At 39.3% G+C, this 19,292-nt stretch overlaps 1 protein-coding gene across 1 annotated transcript; it reads left to right on the top strand.

Annotated features, from left to right (window-relative positions):
- Positions 1 to 6,495: 6,495 nt before the first annotated feature.
- LOC101119668 (olfactory receptor 56B34) lies at positions 6,496 to 15,695 on the top strand. The gene is made up of 2 exons (XM_060400173.1): positions 6,496 to 6,584; positions 10,372 to 15,695. Exon 2 carries the CDS (start codon positions 10,402 to 10,404, stop codon positions 11,365 to 11,367), a length of 966 nt encoding a protein of 321 aa, XP_060256156.1. The 5' UTR covers positions 6,496 to 6,584; positions 10,372 to 10,401; the 3' UTR covers positions 11,368 to 15,695.
- The last annotated feature ends 3,597 nt before the right edge of the window (positions 15,696 to 19,292 follow it).

Below are 19,292 nucleotides of genomic sequence, written 5' to 3'. Positions count from 1 at the left end.
TCCTGCCTTTGAACGTTTGAGTGTCTCCTGCGGAGGTATGGGTCAGCATTGGCCTACCACAGGGGCAAGGGCTCTGGATGCAGCAGGCCTGGGAATGGCGTAAGCTCTCTTGGAGAAGGTTGCCATTAACCCCACCATAGAACCACCAGAAATTACACAGGGCTGGGGAAACAGACTCTTGGAGGGCACAAACAAAACCTTCTGGGCACCATGACCCAGGAGAAAGGAGCTGTGACCCCACAAGAGACTGACCCAGACTTGCCTGTGAGTGTACAAGCGTCTCTGGTGGAGGCATGGGTTGGTGGTGGCCTGCTGCAGGGTCGGGGGCACTGAGTGCGGCAGGGCATGCACAGGGCCTTTTGAAGGAGGTCACCATTATCTTCATTACCTCCACCATAATTTGGTCAGGTGAAACAACAGGGAGAGAACCCAGCCCCTCCCATAAACAGAAAATTGGATTAAAGATTTAATCCCATTCTGATGGGCCACATGACCCCACCCCATCAGAACAAGATCCAGTTTCCCAAGTTCAGTCAGTCTCTGCCATAAGAAAGCTTCCATAAGCCTCCCATCCTTATCCATCAGAAGGCAGACAAAATGAAAATCACAACCACAGAAAGCTAATCAAACGGATCACATGGACCACAGCCTTGTCTAATTCAATGAAACTATGAGCCATGCCATGTTCAGTTCAGTTCAGTTGCTCAGTCGTGTCCGACTCTTTGCGACCCCATGAATCGCAGCATGCCAGGCCTCCCTGTCCATCAGCAATTCCCAGAGTTCACTCAAACTCACATCCATCGAGTCAGTGATGCCATCCAGCCATCTGATCCTCTGTCGTCCCCTTCTCCTCCTGCCCCCAATTCCTCCCAGCAGCAGAGTCTTTTCCAATGAGTCAACTCTTCACATGAGGTGGCCAAAGTACTGGAGTTTCAGCTTTAGCATCATTCCTTCCAAAGAAAACCCAGGGCTGATCTTCTTCAGAATGGACTGGTTGGATCTCCTTGCAGTCCAAGAGACTCTCAAGAGTCTTCTCCAACACCACAGTTCAAAAGCATCAATTCTTTGGCGCTCAGCTTTCTTCACAGTCCAACTCTCACACCCATACATGACCACAGGAAAAACCATAGCCTTGACTAGACGGACCTTAGTCGGCAAAGTAATGTCTCTGCTTTTGAATATGCCATCTAGGTTGGTCATAACTTTCCTTCCAAGGAGTAAGCATCTTTTAATTTCATGGCTGCAGTCACCGTCTGCAGTGATTTTTGAGCCCCCCAAAATAAAGTCTGACACTGTTTCCACTGTTTCCCCATCTATTTGCCATGAAGTGATGGGACCGGATGCCATGATCTTCGTTTTTTGAATGTTGAGCTTTAAGCCATGTAGGGCCACCCAAGACGGACAGGTCATGGTGGAGAGTTCTAACAAAACGTGGTCCACTGGAAAAGGAAATGGCAAGCCACTTCAGTATTCTTGTCTTGGGAACCGCATGAACAGTATGAAAAGGCAAAAAGATAGGACACTGAAAGATGAACTCCCCAGGTCAGTAGGTGCCCAATATACTACTGGAGAACAGTGGAGAAATAACTCCATAAAGAATGAAGAGACAGAGCCAAAGCAAAAACAGCACCCAGCTGTGGATATGACTGGTTTTGAAAGTTAAGTCTGATGCTGTAAAGAACAATATTGTATAAGAACTTGGAACGTTAGGTCCATGAATTAAGGCAAATTGGATTTGGACATTTTAGGAATCAGTGAACTAAAATGGAATGGGTGAATTTAACTCAGATGACCATTATAGCTACTACTGTGGACAAAACTCCCTTAGAAGAAATGGAGTAGCCCTCATAGTCAACAAGAGTCTGAAATGCAGTACTTGGATGCAGTCTCAAAAACAACAGAATGATCTCTGTTTGTTTCCAAGGCAAACCATTCAATATCACGGTGATCCAAGTCTATGCCCCAACCAGTAATGCTGAAGAAGGTGAACTTAAATGGTTCTATGAACACCTATAAGACCTTCTAGAACTAACACCCAACAAAGATGTCCTTTTCATCAGAGGGGACTGGAATGCAAAAGTAGGAAGTCAAGAGATACCTGGAGTAACAGACAAATTTGGCCTTGGAGTACAAAATGAAGCAGGGCAAAGGCTAATAGAGTTTTGCCAAGAGAACACACTGGTCATAGCAAACACCCTCTTCCAACAACACAAAAGAAGACTCAACACATGGACATCACCAGACGGTCAATACCAAAATCAGATTGATTACATTCTTTGCAGCTGAAGATGGAGAAGTTTCATACAGTCAGCAAAAACAATACCAGGAGCTGACTGTGGCACAGATCATGAACTTATTGCCAAATTTAGACTTAAATTGAAGAGAGTAGGGAAAACTACTAGACCATTCAGGTATGATGTAAATCATATCCCTTACGATTATACAGTGGAAGTGACAAATTGATTCAAGGGATTAGATCTGATAGAGTGTCTGAAGAACTATGGACAGAGGTTCGTTACACTGTACAGGAGACAGTGATCAAGACCATCCACAAGAAAAAGAAATGCAAAAAGGCAAAATGGTTGCCTGAGGAGGGCTTACAAATAGCTGAGAAAAGAAGAGAAGCTAAAGGCAAAGGAGAAAAGGAAAGATATACCTATTTGAATACAGAATTCCAAAGAATAGCAAGGAGAGATAACAAAGCCTTCCTCGGTGATCAATGCAAAGGAATAGAGAAAAACAATAGAATGGGAAAGACAAGAGACATCTTCAAGAAAATTAGAGGTACCACGGGAATACTTCATGTAAAGATGGGCATATTAAAGGACAGAAATCATATGGACCTAACAGAAGCAGAAGATATTAAGAAGAGGTGGCGAGAATACACAGAAAAACCTTACAAAAGAGATCTTCATGATCCAGATAACCACAATGGTGTGATCACTCACCTAGAGCCAGACATCTTGAAATGCGAAATCAACTGGGCCTTGCAAAGCATCACTATGAACAAAGCTGGTGGAGGGGATGGAATTCCAGCTGAGCTATTTCAAATCTTAAAAGATGATGCTGTGAAAGTGATTTACTCAATATTCCAGAAAATTTGGAAAACTCAACAGTGGCCATAAGACTAGAAAATGTCAGTTTTCATTCCAATCTCAAAGAAAGGCAATGCCAAAGAATGATCAAACTACCACACAACTGCATTCTTCTCACACAGTGCAAAGTAATGCTCAAAATTCTCCAAGCCAGGCTTCAACAGTATATGAATCGTGAACTTCCAGATGTTCAAGCTGGATTTAGAAAAGGCAGAGGAGACAGAGATCAAATTGCCTAATCTCTTGAATTATCCAAAAAGCAAGAGAATTCCAGAAAAACATCTACTTCTGCTTTATTGACTATGCCGAAGCCTTTGACTGTGTGGATCACAACAAACTGTGAAAAATTCTCCAAGAGATGGGAATTCCAGACCACCTTACCTGCCTCCTGAATAAGCTGTATGCAGGACAAGAGACAACAGTTAGAACTGGACATGGAATAACAGACTGGTTCCAATTCAGGAAAGGAGTGTGTCAAGGCTGTCTATTGTCACCCTGCTTATTTAACTTATATGCAGAATACATCACGCAAAATGCCAGGCTGGATAATGCACAAGCTGGAATAAAGATTGCCAGAAGAAACATCAATAACCTCAGATACACAGATGACACGATGCTTATGGCAGGAAGTGAAGAAGAGCTAAAGAGCCTCTTGATGAAAGTGAAAGAGAAGAGTGAAAAATTTGGCTTAAAACTCAACATTCAGAAAACTAAGATCATGGCTCTAGTCCCATCACATCATGGCAAACAATGGAAAACAGGGAGGTACTTTATATTTTGGGGCTCCAAAATCACTGCGGATGATGACTGCAGTCATGAAATTAAAAGATGCTTGCTCCTTGGAAGAGAAGCTATAACAAACCTAGATAGCATATTTAAAAGCAGAGACATTACTTTGCCAACAAGGGTCCATCTAGTCAAAGGTATGGTTTTTCCAACAGTCATGTATGGATGTGAGACTTGGACCAAAAAGAAAGCTGAGCACCGAAGAACTGATGCTTTTGAACTATGGAGTGGAGAAGACTCTTGAGAGTCCCTTGGATTGCAAGGAGATCAAACCAGTCCATCCTAAAGGAAATCAGCCCTAAATATTATTGGAAGGACTGATGCTGTAGCTGAAACTCCAATACTTTGGCCACCTGATGCGAAGAACTGGCTCATTTGAAAAGATCTTGATGCTAGGAAAGACTGAAGATGGGAGGAAAAGGGGATGACAGAGGATGAGATGGTTGGATGGCATCACCCACTCGATGGAGAGGAGTTTGAGTAAATTCCAGGAGTTGGTGACAGACAGGGAAGCCTGGCATGGCATGGTGTAGTCCATGGGGTTGCAGAGTCTGACATGGCTGAGAGACTGAACTGAACTGAGTTGAAATGTACAGTGTCTTGAAGGACAATAAAGCAAGCGGACCCAATGGGAGGAACTTATCAATTCAGAAAATAAAGAAGTTTCAGGTAAAATTCAGTTCTAAAAATTATGCCATATTTTTGGCAATTGAGGTCATTAATAAGAGCAATTCCTATGTGATATTGAAAAATTAAATTGCAGTGAGATGAGATGCATATAGGATGTGAGGATAGGGCAGTGACACAAAGGGGTTACTCATGTTTATGAAGCAGGAAATGGGGGCGGGGGGGAATCTGTGGAAAGGGTATGGAGTAAAGATACATTTTGATATGGGGAGACTTCAAAACTTTCTCTAATGAAGCGCCCTATTCATCACAAAAGGGTGAAGTAATCCCTCAGGATTCTGAGCTGAAAAGTTGTCCATCTGGTGGACTGCCCTGGGACTAGAGTTGAAACTACTCCCAGACATTAAGTGGCTAACCTCTAAGAGCCCTTGGGTTCTATTCCTACCACAATGTAAAACAAAAGATCCTGAAGTGCCGGGGTCCACCCTCAGTGGATCCAGGGAAATTCGAAGCGTGGACAGCGTAGGCAATGAAAACTTATTTGTTTATTAATATAAGAATATAAGATTAGATTAGGGAGAAATACTGTAGTAGGAAAATTAAGTGGAGAAAGAAGGCTGAAAAACTTAGCTCCCGGGGAAGGCCAATAAAGTTCCAGACAAGGAGCTTGCACCATGTATGTTGGGCCACCAGCACCCACTTGAATATCGAAGGATGCCCTGCCTTAGGCTCCCTTTCACGTGGGTCTTAAAAGCCAGGGCAAGTAAGTAGACGTGGTGAGCTGCCCTGCTCCAGATGGGAATTCAGCCTGAAATTAGAATAAAGAGGAGAGGGAGAAAAAGAGAGAGAGAGAGAGAGACAGGGGGAGCCAGATTCCCAAGAAACTAGGCCGAGAGACTAGTCCAAGAAATTGGTCCATCCTTTATTGTTCAGAAGGCTTTTTATACTTTTGATAATACACGGAGATCAATGGGTAACACAAAGTTATGCAGCGTTAGCAACCCAGATTCTTATCAAAACCAGGCTTTTCTCTCTGCATACCTAGTTGTATACACAAGTCTTAGGTGATTTACATTATCTTCTGGCCAAAAAGGGCCAATTAACATTTTATAGCCTTTTTTCTGACAAGGGTTTGTTAACTAGAAGACTTATTTGTGTTGATCTTCCCAAAGTCTGGTGCCACTCTCAGAAAGCACTAAATAAAGTTACATTCTTACATAGCAAAGATACAGCGACTTATAACAAGTAAAAGGAGTACAGTGATTTATAACAAAAGAAAAGTAATTAAAAGTCTAGTGTTGCTAACATCAAAACTATATATCTTTTTCTACATCCTAATTACATTGATTAACATCTTCCCAGGTGCCTAAAAGATAAAGAATATGGAGGCCTGGCAGCAATCCTTGAGTCAACAGTGAAAACCTGTCACCAATATGATTTTTAGCTCTTTAGAAAAGGCTCTGTATCTTTAAGATGCTTTAAAGCTTTGTGCCTCTCGCGGTTGGGGGGCTGTAAGCAATTCACAAGCTGTAAGAGGTCCAGGGGAACCTGTTAGGCAAGCTAGAGAGCTATCAGAGGGGTTTAACTGAAACATCCCTTTCAAATGCAGAAGACTAAAGCCCTGATTTGAATTTTTCCGAGAATATCAGAAGAGCAGAGTACAAAAGCTGGCAGATTTTTGTTTTTTGGGGGGTACATGCTCAGGAAATTCCAGGGGGACACCCTGAAGCCTGATCACGTCCTTGCGTTTTGTCAGGCTTCCTTCCTCATGACCTTGTCATGGGCGGGATTCCTCCCGCTGGCTTCCAGCACTGAAGGATGCTTGAAATACAGTAGGGAGAGCCTAGAAAGCAGCACACCAGGATTAGACATCTCAGGGATCAAATTTATACAAAAACTCCAAACTCTGGGCGTGGCCAGTGAGGACAGGAATCTGTTCTGAATAACAAAAGGCCAAACACAAGCAACTGAAGCAAGGAGAGCAGGAGCATCTACAGAAGGCATTGCAGCCTGAGAAGCTCTCCAGAGCTCCTTCGGAAACTGAGCAAACCAATGAACGTATGACCTGCATTCTGGGTAAGAGGATGGATGAATCCTGCGTTCTCATAATTCTGTCCTGATCTCTGATTTTGATTATATAATTTATCTACGGCCTCCATAGTTAGCTCTTCTTGTTTGATTTTTCATGTTTAGTTCCTTCCTTTTCTCAGGCTCTCCACATTTTTAGGGACGATGGTCCATAATTTAGGAAACAGGAGAGAAATGACACTGAGTTCTAAAATTGTCAGTGAATAAATGATAAACAGAGGGGTCTAAAATAAAAATTCTATATTCAAGATTCTCAGAACAAAAAGGAACTTCAAAGAAAAGACTATTTTATTACATCCAAGAAAAAGAAAGACATATAACTTTTAAAGTCACATTCAAGCTGAATTCCTATTAAAATCTGACCCAAAAAACTGAAGTTTTCCATCATACTTATTTCACATTAATAATGAATTTCCAACCATTTCTTTGAGATATGAAGCAAAAATTAAGATGAATTAATATCCATAAAAAGAAAATAACAAGGTATGCAATCAACTTTTTGCTTTATCTAGAACATCAGAAAAAGAATATCGGTGTTAAGAATTGACAACAGTTTAGAAAGATGGCTAATACACAAGACAAAAATAAAACAAATATAACTTCAACATATAATAAATCCAAAATATATTTTATCTGCAATCATTAATTGGTGGATGTCATACAGACACTCATAAAATGTTTTAAAGATGGCACAACTTTAGCACAATGGATGAATGAAAAAGGAAATTAAAGAGAACAATATAATTACACTGAAAATAATAAAGTCAATGAATTTCCATCAGTCATAAATAAACATTGGGATACATAATACAAAAGAAGTCATATTCATTTAAAACATCCCAAAATACTATTTGTCATAATAAGAATGGTACAGAAGAACAAAAAAAAAAAAACCTTTTTTGACTGGGTCTGAGATAGGTTCATCTTTTATTCAGTTCTTCTTTGTGGGCACTTGTGAAAGAGTAAAGGACCGGTGACTCATTGACAAGGATGCCAGATAAGATATCTAAGGCCATCAGGCCATTATCCTTCCTCTGATCACCTTAATTAGCATATCTTTCACATCGTTGTTTCTCAAAGTGTACATCAGTGGGTTCAGCATGGGTGTTACTGTCCCATACAACACTGCAATGATATTATCCTCATCTTGGGAAGATTGAGAGTGTGGGCACATATACATTAGGATTTAACAAATACAGACAAAAATAATACTTATGAATGAGAAAACTTGATAGCATAAGGATGTGAAATTTTTGTCAAAATTAATCTACAAATTTAACATAATTCCAATTAAAACTACTATTTTAGAACTCAACATGGGAATTCTAAGGTTAATCTGGAAAATAAACACATGAAAAAGATTTTGAAATTAAAGAGAATAAGTAATAAGAGAATATAGTTCTATTGTATATTAAATATATTATAAAACTAAAACTTTTAATTCAGTTTCATATTGGCACAAAATTAATCATAAAAAATAGAAATAGTTGATTGCCCAGGTAAAAGTTATGCATATAAATGTTTATTATGTGACAAAGAAGGCATAATAATCACTTGAAGAGAAATATAGAAGACATTTCTAATAATTATTAGAAATTGACTTATTTAAATACTTCTCATTAACAGTAAAATTAACTCCATGTACATAAGACACAGAACCAGAAAATCAACCATTAAAAGATGGAAAGTCATAAGAGGTGATTTGGTCAAAATTTTGAGTAAAGAATAATTTCTTGTAATTGTTTCCTGTTTGTAAAATGGAATGCTTTGAGAATTTTATGAAAGCTACATGGCCCCTTCCCCCAGAATAATGCAAATATAGACAAAAATTTTTTCATATGAATTTGGGAAATTTACAGTTTCTGATAGATACCTTCCAAAAATTTTTGGTGAAAGAGTTCTAATTAAGCTGAAACACACATAGAAAAAAAAAAAAGAATAATATAAGTATCAAAATAGAATACATATATATACACGTAAAGCCAAACAAAAGCTAGTGAAAGTGTTATAAAAAATATGAAAACTTTTAGGGGCCATTGATAATTTGTAAAATTTATAAATTTTTTAAGACTTAAAATGCTTTTAAAGAGTTCTCCAATTAGGAAATTTATACATACTATATTAAGAAAAAGCACAGAATAAAGGATTCTACTTATGCGAAACTTCATCTGTATAAAAAGATTGCAAAGAAAAATGCTGAAAATTAAATGTTGTTAACTGTTAAACATCATTACCTTTGTTGAGATTTTGATTTATAGTTACTTGCATTTAAAGTTATTTTTTAGCTTCTTTGTTTTCTAAAAGTGAAACTGCATTGTTTTTCTTCATCAATTTCATGGGAAATATACATTTATTATAATCTATAAATGGCATGGTCATTCATTCTTCACATAGATGGTGAAGGATAGAGCCTTGATCTTACTCTTAATGCCATCAAATGAATCAAAGACAGAGATGTGGAAAGGAAATATTGACACCTAAATATTTGACAAGGTAAGGTAGTATTCATAGATAAAGCTAGCAAAAAGAATCTAAGATATTAATGGATTCCAAAAGCTTAATGTCCATGTATAATTTTTGGTGCAAACACTTGAGTATATTATACAACAATTCAAGAATGAACAAAATCAAGAATGTCAGAACAAGGAAGATCAAGTATTAAAGGACCAATAACAAGACATGAAATTACTTAAACAAAAAAGTCTAAATATGTGCAGTAAATGCCCTGCATATTTCCTACCAATACCACACAAAAATCTGGAAGTAGGTGGAAGTTTTTTGGTAATTTTCTCTCTTTATATATTTTATTAATAAAATTGATGATTTAAAAATATTCCTTTAACAGACTCACAGATATAGAAAACAGACTAGGGGTTACCAGTGGTGGAGTGGGGGGCCAATGTAGAGATTTCGGGAAGTGAGAGGTATAAACCACTGTGTGTAAAATAGGCTCAAAGATGTATTGTACAATATGGGGAATACAGCCAATATTTCGTAATAACTGTAAGTGGAAAGTAACCTTTTTAAATTGTATTAAAAATAAAATTTTAAATTAATAAATTTTTTAAAATAAAAATATTGCTTTAAGTATATTTTTAACATTACTTTCATAATCAAAACAGGAACAAATGGTATTCCTAAAGGGTATTGAACTTTCGGATATGATTCGATGAAAAGGGTGGTGAAATTAAATGCAAGAGGTTAAAATTTTGCTGAAGCTTATTAGTGTTTTCAATATATGATTCTTATCTAGACTGATCATCTAAGTGCTGTATTCTCTATGCATATGCGAATAGCAACAGCTATTTGATGAAGATTAAGTGAGATGGGTTTTGTCAGAAATAATTTGTCAGCTTCAGGTGCTGTTTAGAGAAAAGCAAGGTTCTCCTTGTGCTTTATTCTCTTTCTTAAGATCTCCAAGAATAGTGAAAACACTTCTGCCCTTAAACTTAACCTCCTGAAAGTTTGGATTCTTTACATATGCATATGTGTTCTGCTTTGTGTTCGTAACCCCCACATATTAAAAATAACTATTCAAAATTTCAAGAAAACAAAGCCATAAATCTTCACTTTTATTCTGCTAAAAGCTTTATCTTAGAATCTGTTTTGGCTCTTTCATTGTTCTTATCTGAACTTTTTCCAAGGGTCTCAAGCAAGTTGAGACATGTTATGCTAAAAAGAACTGAGTCGTTGGTGAATCTTATATCCCTCTACATGAATTTTGACCCTCAACTGGGCTAACCGCAGCCTATTCTTGTTTTCCCTTAATTCACAGATAAATGTTGAGAAGAAGCCATCCCATGACATGGATACTACCCTAAGTATAACCAATGGCTCAAGGTTTCAAGTGACTGAATTTGTCCTAATGGGGTTTCCAGGCATTCACAGCTGGCAACACTGGCTCTCCCTGCCCCTGGCTCTACTCTACCTCTTAGCTCTTGGTGCCAATCTCCTCATCTTGATCACCATCCATCATGAGTCTACCTTACACCAGCCCATGTATTACCTCCTCGGTATCTTGGCTGTGGTGGACATTGGCCTGGCTACTACCATCATGCCCAAAATCCTGGCCATTTTCTGGTTTAATGCCAAGACCATCAGTCTGTCTGAGTGCTTTGCTCAGATGTATGCCATCAACTCTTTCATGGGCATGGAGTCAGGCATCTTCCTCTGCATGGCTGTGGATAGGTATGTAGCCATTTGCTATCCCCTTCAGTACTCTTCCATAGTCACTGAGACTTTTGTGATCAAAGTCACACTGTCCATGATGCTCAGGAACGGCCTACTGATCATCCCAGTGCCTGTGCTTGCTGCCCAGAGACACTACTGCTCCAGGAATGAGATTGACCACTGCCTATGCTCTAACTTGGGGGTCACCAGTCTGGCCTGTGATGACATCACCATTAATAGATTTTACCATTTGGCCTTGGCCTGGTTTATGGTTGGGAGTGACATGGGTCTGGTCTTTGCTTCCTACATGTTGATTATTCGCTCAGTGCTGAGGCTGAACTCTGCTGAAGCAACATCTAAGGCCCTGAGCACCTGCAGCTCTCATCTCACCCTCATTCTCTTTTTCTACACCGCTATTGTTGTAGTATCTGTCACCCATCTGGCAGGAAGAAAGTTTCCCATCATCCCTGTTCTTCTCAACGTGCTGCATAGTGTCATGCCCCCAGCCCTTAACCCTATGGTGTATGCCCTTAGGACCCAGGAGCTGAGAGTGGGCTTCCAAAGGTTGTTTGGTCTGGGTGAGAATATGTCTAGGAAGTGAGCCAGCTTTAAATAGCAGAAAGTTATCATTGGTATTAAAAACGCACAGGCTTTGGAGCCCAGTCATTCTGGGACAAAATTTTAATATCACAATTAGTAGGATCATCAATTCAAATTAATTCACCTGTTTTGCATAGTACATACTATGTGCAAGGCACTGTTCTAGACATTTCACAAATATTAATTCATTTAATTCCCAGAACAACCCTGTGAAGCAAGACCCATTGTTATTTACACATTTTGCAGATGAGGAAAGAAAGTTGAGAAACTTTCCTAAGGTCAAACAGGAAGGAAGTTGTAGAGTGAAGTTGGAACCCAAGCAAAATTTAGGCTATGAATATTCAAAGAATTGAATCATCTTACTTTGACAGAGTGAGTTAAACAGAAAGGCTTTATTATATCTATGGACAAGGCTTATCTATGAACCATCTGCTTTCACCTGTTTTTTCACAGTGATCCCATACACCCCGAGCAGAAGTATTGCAGCTGATAAAAAGTAGTGTACAAATGCATGGGTCAAACTGCCTGTTTCTCTTTCCATATGGTGCTTGGACTAAGTCCCTGAGATCCTTTAACATTTCAGGGAGGGAAAAATAAATCCCAAAAGAACTACTGGAATTTATTCTAATCTTACCATCCAAGAGATTGGATTTCCATTCTACCAACAGGCTGATAAGGATAACTCAGACAAATCCTCCTAGGTAGAAATAAGGGTAGAGAGAGAATGGAAAACTAACAAATTAGTAAAAACTATGTGGCTAAGATCTGAGCGTCAAAGAAAACTCAGACAGATTTCTTTTCTGTTCCAACATATAAAAAGAACTTAAGTTGCCACTCCCATCCTTATATTAAGATGAACCTGAACAAACTAAAAATCAACTGTTTTTCTGAACCCATCAGAGAACTGAAGTCTCTAACCAACAACCTGGAGTCAGAGAAATATCCCCCACTCCAGGTAGGATACGTCTCTAGTAAAGTCTTTTCCCCTGGAGAGGAGGCCTCTAACATGGAGCATGCTCTGGGCTTATTTCACAATCCATTCTTGGATCTTCACTATATGAATCTACTAGAATTGCTGGATTTAAAGTGTGGAGCCTCCCTAAGACTACAGCTCCAAGTTTCTCATTTTCATGCTAGTCCACACACATCCTCCAGGATTTGTCTAAATTACCTTTGAAGTTTCCTACCGGTTGACGGCTCCAGTAGCTTCTGCTCCTATTAGCCAGGTTCTCTGTATTCTCTGTCTTTACCTGTCCCCCTAAATTTGGGGGTAGAAGTTACCCTGCAATGTCAGTTCTCTGATGAGTCCAAGAAAAGTTACTGAATTTCCTTTTTTTCAGCTTTTTGTTGTTGTTGTTGTTGTAAGGATAGGAGTGATGATAAAAAGCTCTTTACAGGTCAGAAGTTCTAGTTTTGGATTATAACTAAAGTACAAAATAAATATCCATGACTCCATTCTGATATAAATAAATGATCCAATAAATAAATATGTAAGGGAGAATAGACAAACCTCTTAAGCAGAAAAATTCTAAATAATATATGTAGATACACTCAGAAGGCAATGGCAACCCACTCCAGTACTCTTCCCTGGAAAATCCCATGGACAGAGGAGCCTGGTAGGCTACAGTCCATGGGGTCGCGAAGAGTCGGACAAGACTGAGCGAATTCACTTTCACTTTTCACTTTCATGCATTGGAGAAGGAAATGGCAACCCACTCCAGTGTTCTTGCCTGGAGAATCCCAGGGATGGCGGAGCCTGGTGGGCTGCCGTCTATGGGGTCTCACAGAGTCGGACATGGCTGAAGCGACTTAGCAGCAGTAGCAGTAGATACACCACCTTCAAGTAGGTGAAGTATAATTCTTTATTTCTTAAGTGCATAGTGATATCTTCCCGGAAATCTGCCTTGGCTGCAAGTAGAAAAAGGAAAATACAACAAAAACATGTATTTGAATGCCTAAATTTCATAGATTTGTATACCCTCTTCTTCAATATGCTGTCAGTTAGCTGAATGTTAGCAATTTCTTGAATCAAACTGACCTTCCCCAACTGCAGATTCCCTGCAGATATAGGACCTTTAAAAATGGGGTTACCACATGGTTGAGAGCCATAGAAACACATGGTTTAGAGACTAGGAGAGAGAAAAGGACTGAGCTCTATTCAACATTTCTTTTCATTAACCACTCAGATTAAGACAAGAGTGTCTTCCAACTTTGGAGAGTGAGTGAAGAGTAAACAGAAGTGTTATGGCAAAGGACTGGTCAGCACATGGCACAGAACATCAAGAAAGGAGAGAGATGTGCCTCCTTAACTTTAGGTAACAAACTATTAGGATTGTGTTTGGCTGTATATGAGACAATAGATAATAGTGGCCAACCAAACTGGAGCTTATTTTTCTCATCACACACATATACACACCACAGTCAGGCAGTTCAGAATTATTAAAGCAGCGCTGTGTACCATGCTGGGAAATGTTGAAGGCAAAAAGAGAAGGGGACGGCAGAGGGAGAGATAGTTAGATAGCATCACCAACTCAATGAACATGATTTTGAGCAAACTCCAAGAGATAGTGAGGGACAGATAAGCCTGGAGTGCTGCAGTCGATGAAGTTGCAAAGTGTCAGATATGACTTAGCAACTGAACAACAGCAACAATTTTGACATGAAGGAATCAGGCTCTTGCAACTTTCTGCTCCGTCATTCTAAATTATAGATACCTTACTCCACATTCATCCCCACATTCCAGACAAGAAGGAAGTTATTTTAAAGGGAGTCTTGACAGAATTTTACTCATACCTGGTTGGCCAGAAATGAGTCTGTTGTTCAGATCTGATTGCAAGAAAGACTCAAAAGTTAAGTCTTTTACATTCCCAGCCTCTGTGATGATGGAATGCTATAGAAAGTTGGGTTTGAATACGTTCTGAATGTACTAACTTCTGAAAACAGAAAATATACATCACATTCTTTCCATGCAATATTTTCAGAAATATGTAACATAATTTGCCATGAAGAAGGTCTCAAAGATTCCAGAGTAAATAAGTTCCAAAGATTTCTGAATCTACATGACAAATTCAGCATTCACAGCAGCCTCCTCCTTCCACTCTAAAACTTAGTAATACTGACAAGATAGTCAATAGTAAGTCGATCTATAACATGATACAAAACAAATGCAGAGCCATTTTAAAAAGAGAAACTGTAAAGAAACTCCAAAAGAAGAAAGACATCTATAAAAGAATTATCAGAAAGAATGGAAACCCAAAAGGTGTATGGAAAAGGACTGCTACAAACATAATACTGATTGTCAGATTCAGAAATATCTAATTCTAAAAGAGTGGGGAGGGGAGCAGCATGAGAAAATCAACTTGCTGATTAATAGGTAGCAGAGTAGGAGCAGGTAGGCAGGACAGCCTTTTGCACATACACTGTTAGACCAAGAAGTGAGCCAAAAGTCAGGCAAGAGGGGTAAGTGTTCCAGAATAGTGGTGACTGGGTTAGAAAATAGGATGGCGACCCAAATGGATGCAAATATTCATGCCCCATGAGACATGGAAAAGAAGCTTAACCATAAATCTACCCTGGCACACCCCATATCTCCCCAGCAGCAGGTTGCATTAAACAAATACAGCAGCACTCTGAGATTGCCAACTAGAAAGAAAAGCAATTAGCCAATGACCAAGATGGCTTGGTCTAAACTTTAGACAGATTTCTTCCCTGTTAGCATCTAGCCTCCCTATTCTTAGGACATCTGCTTGAGAAAACTTGTAAATTCTTTCTCTACCCTTTTGCCATATAAATAAACCTTCTGTCAATCTTTTCTCAGTTTTACAACCTAGAAATAAATGTCTTTCTCAAGACCTGGGAACCTTCTCCTAAAATGTAAACATTGAAGGAGATAGCACCCTATCTCTCATCCTCTATGGAACCTAACTTCCAAGAGCAGCAATTAGCAAGCACAGATGGCCTAATCACAGACAAAAGCCTTTGCAATCTCAGGAATAACTCCATATGCTTGACAAACCCTACTGATCAACCTCTCCCTAAAGTCCTCTAGTACTTTTCCACTAGCACAGCCCAGGGCTGAAACCCATTTCTCCTGACACCTACCCCAGCCCAACTCCACCTTCTGTTTCAGTAGAACTGAGTATCTAGATGTGGTCTGTGTTTTCTCCCCCACTGCTGGCAATAGTATCAAATAAAATCAACTTCCATTTGCTCATCCTGTTGAGTGCAATTTTTCTTTACTACCAAATACAAAATTTTTGAGGAAAATCAACATGAAAGAGTGACATGAATGTTTACAAACATAACTCAAACCAGAAAAGATAAAATAAATTCAACAACATCAACCCGAAAAAGAACCTCCTCTAGAGGTAACCTTCTCTATGCCAGCTCTCTACTTCAGCAATCCAGTCACTCAACCCTTCACAGCTCGAGGTGGTGACATGTGCTGTTACTTATGAGCCCTAGATAACTGCATTTAGGATCACTTAGGATCTTGTACTGACCACATCCTTCTAAATAGTCCCTTTGTAAGCAATTTGAGAAATAGTACAAAATTTTTGAGCCTCCCTGATAGCTCAGTTAGTAAAGAATCTACCTGTGATGTAGGAGACCCTGGTTAGATTCCTGGATCAGGAAGATCCACTGCAGAGGGAATAGGTTACCCACTCCAGTATTCTTGGGCTTCCCTGTGGCTCAGCTGGTAAAGAATCCTCCTGTAATGCGGGAGACCTGGGTTCGATTTCTGCATTGGGATGATCCTCTGGAGAAGGGAAAGGCTACCCACGCCAGTATCCTAGCCTGGAGAATTCCATTGACTATATAGTCCATGGGGTCTGAAAGAGTCAGACACGACTGTGTGACTTTCACTTGTAAGTAATTTGAGAAATAGTTAAGTTTTGCCAAGAATTTGGAGAAGAGGGGATACCTGTATACTGTTGGCAGAAATGAAAGTTTGCGCAGCCATTATGGAAAACAGTATGGGTTTCCTCAAAAAATTAAAAATAGAACAAATGTATCATCCAACAAGTCCACTCTTAGTATTTATCCAAAGAAGAATAAAAATACTAATTTGAAAAGAAACCTGTACCCCCATGTGCACTGCAGCTTAGAAGATAATAGGCAGATCCTGAGGACAGAGAAATGAGACTGGAAAGTCCCACGGAAAGACCTAGGGATAAATATGTGGAACAGAGTTGTTTTAAGTTGACAGTCATTTACTGAGGTTCATGATATGGGAGAGAGGAAGTCTGTTGACAGAGGAGAAAGTGATTACATACACTCAGTTCTGCTGTGTCACTTGGTTTGAACATACAAATATGTCCCAAAACCAATGATATGTTTTGAAACAATTTGAGCATAACTGAATTTCACATTTGCCCTTGGGCAATTTTGTACACTAGTAACACGATTGAATGGAGAAAGCTGCATCAAGCTGAAAACAAACTACGTTAGAAGTACACAAAACACACACACTCAGCACACACTCCAAATATCTACCAGCTACCTCCATTCACTTCACAACTTTCCATTTGATTTCAGATAGTTATTTCTACCACTTCAAAATAACTTACAAGCTGCAATCTGTTTACCTACTTCCACAAACTCCATGTCTTTTTCAAAGTATTGTATTTTTTGTAGTATTTGTATTGTTCTTAATCATTTAACATGTGTAAAACTCTGGTACTGTTTATATTTTTGCTCTCTCTTTTTTTTACATGTCATTGACAAAGTTTTTGCATACTGTGCTCCTAACTCCATTCTTCCATAAGTCCTATGGATTTCATGTGGGATTTGCATAGCATGGTGATTTTTAAGACTTTATAATGTAACATGTGTCACATTATAACAAAACTGACTTTACTTGCTAGAATGAGTGGGGAGAAACCCAACTGTGGATAGAAGGGAGAACACATCTTTTTTTTTTTTTTTCCAGCCATACAGGACCTTAGGATCAAACCTGTGCCCCTTGAGGTAGACGCTCAGATCCCTAACTTCTGGACAGCCAGGAAATTCCTGAGAACACAGCTTATACCTACAATTCACCCTGGCAGAACTGTTCATCTGGTGGTACTGCCTTCCAAGATTAGGTTTGAAAGGGATGGTTCACAGATAACCAAGATAAACCCCCAAAGTCACCAAGGGTCCCTCTTGCTGGAGTAAAACAATAACCTGACTCAAGCAGGGAGCCAGAGAGGCTCAGTGCAAGATCAGGTCATTTCACAGCCGTGATGTAGTCCCCAAACCCCAGGAGTGGTAGGGAGGGGGATAGATTTGCGCTGAGCCACAAGCATCTAAACAGAGGCGGCAGCAGCCATGGGCGGAAGCAGCCCTGAAGGACACACCAACCTGATGACAGCTTCACGGCGCTTCACGGTACCTCTGCAGTAGTAAGGAAATCAGCAAATACCAAGACACTGGGAGGGGAATAAGGGAGGCAGCCCACCCCGCTAGGATTCTGTCCTGGACTATACTCTGGCTCACTATCCTTGGATTTCTCAACTTGCCTGTCTTTATCTTCATTAGTCTCTTCACTTGTGCAAGGGTTAATAGCTGTATCTGGAACAAGGCCAGGGAGATGAGGCCAAGCTCTAACAGTCCTTGTTGAAAATGGTGAGGCCATCCAGCCAGAGGACTATGCAAAGAAAAACTTCTCAGCTATCACAGGGTCAGGCACAACTAGAAAGCCTGTGCACAATGAAAAATCCTAAGAACTGATGCAGCCAAATAAATAAATGGTTTTTTTAATAATATAAATGAAAATAAATACAAGAGGTAGTTCCTGCCTAAGTAGAACTATACATATTGTTTTCAATGAGAAGAATTTATATTTAAAAGTTGCACATACGGAATATAACTGAAATGCCCATCAGTTGATGAATGGATAAACAAAACAAGGCATATCCATATATTGAAATATTATTCAACAACAAAAAAGAATTAAGTACTGACACTATGTTACATGATATAATACTTATGAACCTTAAAAGCACTATGCTGCTGTTTATAATAGCCAGGACATGGAAGCAACCTAGATGTCCATCAGCAGATGAATGGATAAGAAAGCTGTGGTACATATACACAATGGAGTATTACTCAGCCATTAAAAAGAATACATTTGAATCCATTCTAATGAGGTGGATGAAACTGGAGCCGATTATACAGAGTGAAGTAAGCCAGAAAGGAAAACACCAATACTAACACATATATATGGAATTTAGAAAGATGGTAATGATAACCCTGTATGTGAGACAGCAAAAGAGACACAGATGTATAGAACAGTCTTTTGGACTCTGTGGGAGAGGGAGAGGGTGGGATGATTTGGGAGAATGGCATTGAAACATGTATAATATCATGTAAGAAACAAATCGCCAGTCTACGTGTGATACAGGATACAGGATGCTTGGGGCTGGTGCACTGGGATGACCCAGAGAGATGATATGGGGAGAGAGGGGGGAGGGGGGTTCAGGATTGGGAATTTATGTACACCCGTGATGGATTCATGTCAGTGTATGGTAAAACCAATACAGTGTTGTAAAGTAAAATAAAAAATTAAAAAAAAAAACACTATGCTAATTAAAAGAGCCAGACATAAAAGGTCATATATTGTATAATTCCATATATATGAAATGTGCTTAATAGACAAAGCCATAGAGACAGAAAGCAGACTAGTGTCTGTTGGTGGCTGGGATGCTGAGGGAGTGATGGTAATTGTTAATGGGTAACAGATTCCTTTTTGTGAAGATAAAAGTGTTCTGGAATTAGATAGTGGGCGATAGTTGCACAACTGTGAATATACTAAAAACTATTGAACTGTATGCTTTAAAGGGTAAATTTATAGCACATGAATTAAGCAATTATATTTTTTAATGTTGCCAAATGCTTGTCTAACAGTGAAAGCAGCAGATTTTCATTCAGTGTAGTAAAAAA

Source organism: Ovis aries, chromosome 15, assembly GCF_016772045.2.
Source record: "Ovis aries strain OAR_USU_Benz2616 breed Rambouillet chromosome 15, ARS-UI_Ramb_v3.0, whole genome shotgun sequence".
In the NCBI taxonomy this organism is placed as follows: domain Eukaryota; kingdom Metazoa; phylum Chordata; class Mammalia; order Artiodactyla; family Bovidae; genus Ovis; species Ovis aries.
The sequence above is the reverse complement of the archived record's forward strand: the minus strand, read 5'-3'. Positions and strand labels throughout refer to the sequence as shown.

What these genes read in the sequence shown, in the direction of transcription:
- LOC101119668 (XM_060400173.1), top strand. Translation starts at nt 10,402, where the DNA reads ATGGATACTACCCTAAGTATAACCAATGGCTCAAGGTTTCAAGTGACT.